This window comes from Electrophorus electricus, chromosome 11, assembly GCF_013358815.1.
Source record: "Electrophorus electricus isolate fEleEle1 chromosome 11, fEleEle1.pri, whole genome shotgun sequence".
NCBI lineage: Eukaryota > Metazoa > Chordata > Actinopteri > Gymnotiformes > Gymnotidae > Electrophorus > Electrophorus electricus.
Genome location: NC_049545.1, coordinates 16918099 through 16929726, shown reverse-complemented (window position 1 = coordinate 16929726; position 11628 = coordinate 16918099). Strand labels below are relative to the sequence as shown.

Below are 11628 nucleotides of genomic sequence, written 5' to 3'. Positions count from 1 at the left end.
TTTTGCAATGCCTGTGTTGCCTTATATTTATTAAATTGGAGAAAAATCTTATCTTATTTCTATATATGTAACCCACTCCTTGCACCACTCTTTCAGTCTTACATTCTCATGTGATGGGCACCACCTCTACACAGCTAATAGCGAGGGCACAGTGATTGCCTGGTGCCGGCGTGACCAGCAGCGCATGAAGCTGCCCATGTTCTACTCCTTCCTCAGCAGCTATGCTGTTGGCTGAGAAGCCCTGTACCCAACCAAACACACACACACACACACACACACACACACACACACACACACACCCTGTGTACCCTATAGTCCTTTGCTGGTTGGACTTTTACTGACTCCCAAAGTCCTGCTGCCTCAAGGAAGAGGAATGGCTTGCATGCACCAGACCCTGCCCCAGCACACCATGTTGCTCTCTTCAAGGCATGGGACCACACTCCTCAAAGAAATCATACTGTGTGCTAAAGGCTAATACACTATAAGGAAAGAGTGTTATGTATATATTTATAAATAGTATGTTACTTAGGAAGGGGGTGGTTGTTACCACTCAATATGTTCTTTCACTTGTGATCTTTGGTTAGATTGTATTATTTTTGACCTTTTGTTATGTTTTTTTGTTTTGCTTTGTTTTTTGTGTATTTGTTTTTCAAATTGTGTTTTTGCTGTTTGTTTTATGGTGTTTGGTTTTGCGCCATGTCATAATGGTTGTGTTTTATTTTGGTGGTGTTTGACTTTGGAAGCTGCTATAGTAATTTTGACAGACTCACTCACTCTCTTCTTAGTATGTTTATGCTTAACCTGAGAACTGTGAATGCCTTTGAATCTAGAACTGGCAGACATATTTTTAATGCTAAAGTCTGGGCACCCTCACAAACTGCACAAACATCCTGCACAGTGATGGCGCCAGGGTTATTAAATGAGTCTCTTAATTTAAATCATCTTTGAAGACCCTATATTACCTAATGCATTGGCACAATTTGCATGTGTGTGTGAGAGAGAGACAAACTGGTTGCATGAATGAGGGGCAAAAAAATCATTAGTGTGTGTATGTATGGTCATGCATGTTTTGTTCAATTTTTTCCACCTGGTAAATGAAATACAAGAAATACATTTTAGTTCTCTCTGTGCCTCTCTCTGTGCCTGTTTGTTTTTGTTTTTTTTTTGTTTGTTTTTTTGTTTTTTTGTTTTTTCAAGAAATGGACAGAGATTATAAGCAAGAACTTGTGCATTAACCCAGGATGGTATCTCGTGGAACAGAGTGGAGGAGAACTCTGGTCTCACTTGAGTTAGCCAACCTTTTGAGTCATATTTGCATCATAATCACAATGTAGAGAATGGATCTAATTGCTTACCCAGTTTCAAGACCATTCTGAAATATGGTCCCATGTTATATGCTGCATATGGGAAGCTGGTGTAAACCCAAGAGATTAATCATGGGGACACTGATGACTCCTTATAACCTGCTTCTCTGCAGTTTTGCATGTGACAGGGGCACCAAAAAGAATATGTAGAACTTTCTAAAATAGAGAAGATTGTAGACATACAGTGCCTCTTTTTAAACTCAGAAAAAAAATCTTGACAAGTGAAGTTTGTGTGCTCTCTTTCCATCTTGTTTTCCTGTTATAGAAATGGCACTGCTGGGTGTGAACTGTGTGTCTCAGGAAGTTTACTGTTTTTCTTCATTGTTATCTGTTAACGGATACATCACAACCCAAAGATGAGAATTTAGACTGTCTAAAATGGGTGCAGGTTGAGGGTCAGCCCAGTAGGCAGCCTCTTAAATTTTTATGGGGTGAATATGCTCTAAATCAAAATATGAATTTTTGTCTTGACGAAGAATGCCTGTAGCTGTGGGATTTTTTGTTGTTATTTTTTGGGTGGGGGGAGGGGGGTTGGTGGCATGTCGTTTTGAATGTTCTTATGAAAAGCATGTTTGTCTTACAGTCATGAGCAAATCAAACTTGTGTATACAAAGGGAAAGTTCTCTCTTACATCCAATATTCTCCTTTCACCCCACTTCCCTTATGTTTCATCCACAGTTGCTTAATCTTTTCTGAGTTTTTAAGTATAACTAGAGGTGTTTACAGTGCCCTTGGGTCACTTGATTTTTGATTAGTTTCATGTTATCCCTCATGAATTTCTTTTTGCACAGTACTGGATCCCTGAGCTGAGAACCTGGTGTCACTATGTGAGCATATGATGTTAGAGTGTGAAAAGTGCAATATGAATTTGATAAAGAAAAATTCAGAACTCTTTGTTCTGTTGATTGGCGATAATGTAACTTTAATATATGTTTTGTCAACCAGTTTAGTTATAACTTTTCTAGAAGGGTCCACACATCATCCAACCTAGAGACAGAGATAGAGATCATTCTTTTCTTTATTTGTACAATTTGTCACGTGATATCCTTAGGTCACTAGTAATTACATCTTAGAATTCACCTTATAGACTCATAAAGATACGAGCCTGTAGCCATATATTGACGGTTCAATATGGATATAATGGGAAACCCAGTGATGTCAACGGTGATGTAAAAAGCAGGGAAGCCTCTCCAGTCTACCCGTCTTCGATCCAGGAGACGACTTAAGAATGGTTAGAGTGCGATTTTTACACTTTTGTAGAACAGGGAGGTAAAAGACGCAAACCTTCGTCAACACACAATGGTTAGAGACTGCTAAACCGTTTTCCCTGTTGTACTCTGGGGGGGGAAAAAAGGTAAAATCCGAGAAATAACTCAAACTATAGGCTGCAAACGAAAGCGTCAACCAGTTTCTTAAAGGCGCAGCGGTGCCTACCAAATGTCTTACTGACACCTTTATTCTGGCCTGTTTTTGCGTCATAGCGAGGTTCCCCACACATCTGGCGTGTTCCAAGCCCATCAGTGAAGACGGATCGTGCGTAGAGGCTCTTCTAAATTGTATCAGATTGAATCAGAGTATGCGTAATTCTATGTTGAGCACTGGAAAAAGACTCGTCGTTGAATATAACTGAATAATACTTCCATTCATCAGTAAACTGGATAAGACGGAGACGGGACTCGAAGCAGCTACGGGGTTTTCCTCGTTTTCCCCTCGTTGTGAATCCCAATTTGACAGAGCCTCTTGCAGGGTGGAGTCGACCCCGTTTTTCGAGTATTGAAGAGTCTGATCATTGGCACATTTCACGTAGGTATATGTGTTGGGTTACTGTGTTTAATCGGCCTTTTCTGCAAATACTGTTTAAACAGATATTCTACAGGGTGATAATGTATTCTACAGGGTGATGCTGATTACAATGTATATTAAAAACATTTTGTTAAATATCATAATTTAAGTTGAATGTTAACAACATAGCACTGGTTTAGGAAGACACTATCTAGGAACGACATATTGTGATGAGCAGTCTCTGTCCAAAAATCTCAAGCGTTCCGTGATTTATATCTAAACCACAAGGAAGCTTCCGCCACAGGCTAAGGATGTCAGAATGGCCAGATCACATATGAGACCATATAGCCGACGCAGTTTAGAATTCATTCTGGTCTTTTGGGTACTGCCTATGACCTGGTATGAAATTTAAAACATGTATTTCATATAAAGAGTTTAATCGAAACTTCGCATGCATCCAGATAGCCCTTAGGATTTCATTCACCTTCAGAATCCGATTAATACCGTGATAGAATATAATTTGTAACATGGTTTTAACGAATGGCTATGTACGACCCAGATATTTTCTTCATTTTACTCTCGGAGTAATACACATTCTGTTTTAAATACTTATATTAACATATCATAATTAAACAGATCAAGCTTATTGCTAAAGTCAAACTTGCAGGTCTTCACTTCATGAATCTTTTTTATGTAATACAAAATCTGTACTACCACTTAGTGTGCATTACAGTAGGCTATGCTCCATTTTCCCATCGGGATTCCCCCACACTGATAAGAGATATTTGTAAGGTCAGAAATTAAATGACTGATCATGAGTTTCTTCTAAAAATGTGGGTTTACGCCATAGAAACATTTCTCTTCACAAAATTAGAAACATACAATGTGCCATAAAGCACATTATTATAGATTTTGAATGAATGCATATAAACAAAAAAATGTCATTTAGTGTTCATTTTGTAGAGAGAAAGTGCTTATCAAAATATAAATAAAAGGCATATCGACCCCAATCCCCCCTTTAGAAGTACTTGTTTAGACAATCTAATACTGGAATGTAGTCAGAAAATAGTTTCTGACCATGTGCAGCTGCTGACCCTGCGCATTGTATATATGCTTTTGTCTTGTTTTAACACACCTGACTTATTGACGGTATTTGTAGGTATTTGTATAGGGTTAAAACAGATGTTATAGGGCAGGGAGGATACAGTAATATTCATACCTAACCAATATAATAATAATGTATATAAGTAATCATTTAAAAATAATTAAACTAACTTATATACACAAAATGCTGAAATTCTAATTATATTAACTTTTAATGATCAACCAAATTAACACACTAGAAAGGTGTTATGAGAAGTATATGAAATATATGAGAAGGTGTGAGCTTGCTGGCCTGTATCCTCTCAGGCCGCCATGGTTACAATATATAATAAATAAATTAATAATACACTAATCATAAAGAAATTGGATGGTTTGAAAATTATCCTAACCTAGTACAGGCCTGAAACATTATGTAGTATTATGGGGTGGAGCCTTAGACCAAATGTATGACTTTAGAACTTAAATTCATTTATATTGTATAATAAAGTGTAAAAAGATAGATATTTTATTTAGATTTGGGTTATCAAAGCTTATGTATCAGTCATAGCTTTCTTCTAGCAAAAATAATGTAAAATCTCATCAAATATTGGGTGAGGTCAGTAATTTACAAATTATACACTAATATTGAACAGGAAAAGTGCTATAAAATCTACACTATGCATAGTCTCTATCCATGTCTAGGTTTTAATGATGAAACAAATCATGGAGTTGAACATAATGGACATGTACCTATGGAAGAAAATAGAGCTTCTGTTATGATTCTTAGCTCTGAAAAAGGCACTTGGTGTGAAACAGGTGCATGAGCAATGAGGGTGTCTGATTAAAAAAAGAAAGAGATTTATAATCTTTATTGATAGAAAAAACATAAAGAAATTTGGTGGCCAACTTATGTACTTGAATATAAATGTTTATATAGCCTTTTTTGTAGGTCCCAATGAGCAAGCTAAAGGTAACAGATCAGTGTATCAATTATTGCTTAAACAACTGCTTGAAGCAAAGACCAGCTGTGCATGAATAACGCAGACTGAATTTCTTTCTCTAGTGATTTTGAAAACAAACTTAAAAGAATAGTCTGTATATGCATAAATGATTCCTGGCCTTAGCTCAATTACTCATTCAAATGCCTGTTGTTTTAAGGTCTATTGCAATGCACAGCTACCTATCCATTTCATTATATAATCAGCATACCACATGCAACTGCATACAACCTGCATAGTGTAACTGAACGATACACCCCTCCTACATACTTGATATTGCTGTAGGTATAAAAAGCTGCTGGACAACTCATAGATTAGTTTTGTTAATTATGGAACCATCCTTTTGTGCCCCACCTCCATGCTTCTACATACCACAATGCACTAAATGGCTTTATGTTTAAAAGAATGGCATTCCTGATGCCATATACCAGGTACCAGAAACAGATACAGTTATGAAAGGAAAATCTGGGCTTATTTAATAATAATTAATAAAAAAAAGTTTTTCCTAAACCAAAACCTTTTTTTACCCAAAAGCATTGCCCTAAAGAAGAGTAACCCAGTGTGAGCCAAGTGTTGATAAAGGTCAAAATGACTTTGCTGAAATATTAAGTCCATTCAACAAGCATTCGACAGTTTGGTTGTGAATGGAATTACTAAGTGATACTTCTCTCTTCCTCATGTGAGTCTGCAGGTTAAAGTCATGAAGGACGGTATGGCAAACAACAGCACTGCCAGTATTTCCCAGGCTCGCAAAGCTGTGGAACAGCTCAAAATGGAAGCCTGTATGGACAGGATAAAGGTGGGTGTGCGCAAGTGTGTCTATCTTGAAGCATGTATATAAATTATATTTATACATAACTGCTAAAAATTTAGGCCAACTCTGTTTATCGAGAAAGAACTTACTATAGGCTGCAAACGCAAGCACCTACCTGTTTCTTAAAGGTGCAGTGGTGCCTACCAAAAGTCTTACTGACACCTTTATTCTGGCATGGTTTTGCATCATAGCAAGGTTTCCCCCCCACATCTGTTGCAACCATGCTTACTCATTTATGCTTACAAATAATCAGTGATTTCTTTGGGGTGAATCAACAGAATCTATTTGGATATAGATTTAATACCTTTTAAAACTTTGAGTATGTCTTTTATTTCACCTCTATGCATAAATCTAGAAAATCTACAGCTACGAAAAGAACATTTCAGTACTGCAACATTTACAGAGAGAGAAGGATGACCTGGGTAATTCTAGGGAGGGTTATCATTCCACCAGATATTTTCACTTTTCTTGAGTATGATCACTTCGCAGATGGCAAATGTAACACCAAATGTTATCAAATATCACCTTATGCTTACACGTTCCTACACTCCTTATGCTATTTTTTTCCTACACTATACTTTGTTGTGATAACACACCATAGCATGTTTGCACATTTGAGTCAATGCAATTTGAATATTAGAAAAAACCTTTCATATCACACCAGTTATATTTATTTGTCAATATAAACTCATTTAAATATTTCTTAGTCCATACTTGGAGTTAGAAGCTTCATCTTATCAGTTTAATATAGGAAATGCTGCATTTTGAACTACTGGTATTGCACACTTTTGAAGTTTGTGAGCTTGTGGTCTAGGAATAAAGATCAATCACCAGCAGCAAACAATGAACACAATCTCCAGATAGAAACCACTTTCCAGACAACAATCTCCAGGTAAACATGAAAGATTTATCACAAAGACAATTTATACCTCAAGATTTTTGATTTTTAGATATCCAGTATTTTTAGATATCCAGTAGGAATAGATGTTTCAGATTAACCAATGCCAAATTATTAAACTTAAAGCATAAAACAGATGTTTCAGGAGAAGAAGTAGATAGAAGCTTAAATGATATGTAATGCAAAGCATGCATGACTTTTAAACTGAATGCAATGGAAAAGTAATATAAAGCAATATTGAGACACTTTTTGACCATCCCAGCTCTCATGATATTCAGGGTAACCTTCCATTGCAAAAAGCTAGTGCTTCCTCTTGGTGCTGATCTCATCATCTAACTCCTGGGCTGTTTCTCATGAGCCCCAGACTATGCTTGCCTCCTGGGCCTGAGGATGTGCTTTCAACACTGTGCTTTGTACAGGAACCAGGCCATTCAGCTCACCATGCCCATTTGGCTTTGCTTAAGTCATTCTTATATCTCCAGAGAACAAGTGAAGCTGTGTGCTTGACTTTGATGAAACAGAGAAGATAGTATGGCCTTCATAAGCAACTGTGGCTCAGCATTGTTTGTTGAGAAGGCGGAGTCTGGGGGTAAAACCCTAGATGACCATTCTTTTCATACATTTGGGGGTGCAAATAGAAATGCATTCAAGAAAAATTGGAGTGTAAGATCAGATGCTGTGAGTGCCCTCTCTACCTTTGGACCAGTGACAGAGATGCTATAGAAAGCAAAGGGAGAGACTATGGAAGATGCTCTCCACTGATCCTCCAAATCTAATTAAGGCGTCCTCTGGATGAGGGGGGTGGCATCAGTGACAGGAAGAGAATCAGAGCTCGTTTGATTGAGGAATGGCCTGTCTCATTAATTCTTCAATCACACAGTAGAATGTGATATGTGCTAATTAGTAGGGTTCTTCTTCATCAGTGGGTTATGTGCCCACTGTAATTACTGACTCAGTGCCTGCCACGACACCAAACAACCAGAACCAGCACTATTTTCTTGGAAAACCCTTCTGCGTAACACCATAAAAACTTGCTAGTGGTGTTTTTTTTTTTCTTCTTCAGTGTAATCTATAGCAATGTCTACTAAGGCTTTTACTATTAGCAGACTTGTGGTCTGGTCATAAATTTATATTCTGAGTGGACACAAAAAATATTTTATAAGAACATGATTTTATCTTGAGAGGTGCACATTATAATGCATTTCCATTAGATTTTGAATGAGTTGAAAGTGGATGATAGGAAGTTTAATTTCTGAGAGCGACAGGCAGGCCACTAATGCTGACAGCCATCTGTTTATCACTCAAGCGCTAAAGCTGCAGGACTCTCTCCCTCACAGCTGTGCCTTCACTTCAGAACTTATCTCTCTCCTAAATTGGCTCCAATCCACTGGTCATCACTGCCTAAGATAATACATCTAGCTATACAATATGTAGCATTCAGGCATTTGGAGGAACATATCTAATATGCCCCTGTCCCTGGGATAAATGTTCTAGAATAACAGTTGACTTAACCAGCCACCAATATTACAACAAGCTTCCAAACTACCCCGAAATATCCGTAAATTGTCATGTAAGACTGTTATGAACATCCTGCCATGTCAATGAGAAATGTCAATCAATTAATATAAAGTACAGTTAAAAATGAGATCAGAAACATAGTACATTTAGTTAATAAGATAATACTACAGGCTGCATTCACTCTGTTATATTGTGCAGATCATACACATTTAAATTTAAACCTTTAAATGTAAACCTTTAAGGTTGCTAAACATAAAAAAAAAACAACACAATACTTTTCATTCATCGTTTGTGACCATGAGTCATTGTCTCATTGTCTGCAAACAAGTAACACATGAATACTGTTTATTCCCACACATATTACTCCTTGGTTTTTGCACAGAACCTATATAAAAGGGGCTGAAAAGAATGCTAGATGAGCAGTACATCTGTATTGTTTTTCTTTAAGTTTTTTTGTATATTATTTAAACTTTGTAGTACACTGCATCCCCCCTTTTCAGGGACTTTGTCACAGTTCAAGCAAGTATACAACTTACTGCAGTTATAAGTGTCGTCCTACTTGGTAAACACTGGTAAACACCATATTAAATGTAATGATTTCCTTTACTACACAGTTGTTTTCCTAAAGTTGCTGCTTCAACAGTATGACAGTTTTCAATGCTTGCATAAACACAGTGCAAGAAAGCAGAGAATTATTCTAATGGATGCTCTCTGTAGAGGCAAAAGGCATGAATTGGTTTGCACAATGAAATGTCCCAAGAGAGCCCAGTCAGCTTCAGTGCTGTATATGTTTCTTACTGATTTAGAGATCAGAAACTAAAATAGAAAATGGTGAGTCAACATCACTGCCCTGTTACATTCCTGCATATAACCCATTCACACATAAATGTGAGGTGTCACTGCTATGCAAGTGTCTTTACTCTTCTTCTGTGCACATTGTGTATTGTTACTATTTGGCTTTCCCAACCCATAGATCTGCAAATGAAATCATATACAGGAGTGTTTTGATTACAGTAATGTCATCTGCTGCAGATGTGGCAAATATGTCAGAACACAAAGTGGATATGTGAACTATTCAACCTATATGTTAAATTATTGAGTGACTGAAGGATATGCTTCGTGCTTATTTACAAGTAACTATGTGAGTCAAATTGATGAGGTTTTGATGTATTGTTGAGAGGAGGGATGAAAAGGTTCTTTGGAGATGTATATTTACTCCTTTGACACTGATTACAGTGAGTGGTATGCGCTTGTGTGCATGCTTGTGTATATGCATATTAATTTGGCTTTGTGCATCAGTCTCAAAACTGTGTGGTATTTATCATTACAGCATACTGCCCTGATACTCAGAGCCTTAACCCTTGTACCTCTGCATCTTTGACACTTACTTACCAACCTCCCTCAATGTGGTTGCAGGTGTCCAAAGCAGCAGCGGATCTGATGGCATATTGCGATGCACATATACGAGAGGACCCACTGATCGTCCCAGTGCCCGCCTCAGAGAACCCATTCCGGGAGAAGAAGTTTTTCTGCACCATCCTCTGAGATAGGACCAGGATGCAGCCTCAATCTGGAGGATACCGTATCCCTGGCTGCTAGCGTTAAGCTGAGTTTGGGCAGCAGCCATGTCTGTTGTTGGGTCAGCCCCCTCCTAGTGGCCCAAAATGGGAGGGGGATTTTCAGAGGGCGGGAATTTCCATGTTGGGTGGGGGTGGGGGAGGGGGAAGGGGTAGTCACTCAGGTGACATGCCAGGCAGAGCTTCTTTTGTCTCGTTGAATAGATTTGTCTTTGCTTTGTTATTAGAGAAAAAAAGCCTTGCTGACCACATATGTATTACAGAACAAGTAAACACACTGGGTGTTTGGTGGCAGTGGGAGGTGGTTGTTGAGTTAAAACATTTTTTTATAAATAAGTACATTTTCCTTGCCCCCTTATACTATTATTAAAGATACCTAGAAGTCAACATGTATTTTTAGTGAATTGCAAAATACCTTTCATTCAGGCTACCTATATTTGAAACAGTAGCTGAATTACTGAATCAATGTTTTTATATCCTGATGTATATCCTACAGTATAGTATCCATGTCCTGTTATGTCAACTATCACAAAGGTTCTCTCAGATCTCAAAGTTGAAATTAATGAGTGTGGTTTCATCTTATATTATACTTTAACATCAGTAGCAGTGTCTTATTTCAAAATGAAAAAATAATGAGAACATGAGCAAAATTATTTTATTTTGACATCATTTAGTGTGCATGGTCTCAGTCAGAAAATAGCACAGCATTCTCTGAACTTCCCTAAAGTGGGGCTTGTTCCAAATGTGTTATGCGCATCTGTTATCTTTGGATGGGGGGGGGGGGGTTACAATCAAACAGATGTAATATTTGGCCCTGAACAAGCTGATGCCCCATCTGGCCCACATACACGGGGCATGCAGGATGCATGTGACCTGAACACCTAACTAGATCACCCAGTTCAACTGAAACGACACTCTGGATAGCATTAGTGTATTAATCTCATTGATAACTCTGACAGAACCTTCTTTCCTGACACCCATTCTCAGTACCAGAAGTTATTCAGAGACTCCCTATGGGCAACATTTAACATGATGCTAAAATATGGTTTCTCTCCTCTCTCACTGGTCTTGACCTTGTTCATTATTGTTAGCTCATCTCCCCAGAAACAGGCCTACAGCAAGAGCTGATTTTTTCCAGACGTCACATTATTGCTGTGGATAAAATTGTATTTCACAGCTCTGTAATGGCCTTATTTACAAACTGGGCATATTCCATGATCGTTTTGCATTGTCTTGTCTGTTCTAATATGAACAGTGGGGTCTTTAACTGAAATGCCAAACTGAGGGCCTGCATGTTCCCCAGTTGTGTCTCTTCTTTCTAAGGGACTGTAGAAGATAGACTCAAGAGTGCCAAGTACTGTGACAATGGCATGTCCTCTACACTGTTACTTCACAAGGTTTTTCTCATATTCAAATAAGCACAATGATAATGTAAATTTAGTCTAGTCTTTGCTTATTTATACAAAAGTGTTATTATATTTAATGCATATCACCTTATATTACCTAAGGTGGTGTTTCTGCTAACTTATTGTATTGTACCCCTCTAAAATGTACTATTGTCAACATTAGCTGAAAGTCAGTTTTTTGAACATAT

The 11628-nt window shown here is 37.8% G+C and overlaps 2 protein-coding genes across 8 annotated transcripts in view; both read left to right on the top strand.

Moving 5' to 3' along the window:
- Nucleotides 1–1129, top strand: part of lyst (lysosomal trafficking regulator) — an 82145-nt gene extending 81016 nt beyond the window's left edge. For all 6 annotated transcript variants that reach the window (XM_035531776.1, XM_035531777.1, XM_027010593.2 and 3 more), the window contains one exon: nucleotides 97–1129. In XM_035531776.1, coding sequence (XP_035387669.1) covers nucleotides 97–235 — 139 coding nt within the window. In that variant the 3' untranslated portion in view covers nucleotides 236–1129. The remainder of the gene's footprint in view (nucleotides 1–96) is intronic.
- A 1169-nt stretch (nucleotides 1130–2298) lies between these two features.
- Nucleotides 2299–10105, top strand: LOC113577746 (guanine nucleotide-binding protein G(I)/G(S)/G(O) subunit gamma-4). 2 transcript variants are annotated; one of them, XM_027010588.2, is made up of 3 exons: nucleotides 2299–3167; nucleotides 5919–6026; nucleotides 9874–10105. In XM_027010588.2, exons 2-3 carry the CDS (start codon nucleotides 5928–5930, stop codon nucleotides 10000–10002), a joined length of 228 nt encoding a protein of 75 aa, XP_026866389.1. In that variant the 5' UTR covers nucleotides 2299–3167; nucleotides 5919–5927; the 3' UTR covers nucleotides 10003–10105. The 2 variants fall into 2 exon arrangements, with proteins under 2 accessions (XP_026866389.1, XP_026866387.1); XM_027010586.2 differs by having other exon boundaries at nucleotides 5912–6026.
- Nucleotides 10106–11628: the final 1523 nt, after the last annotated feature.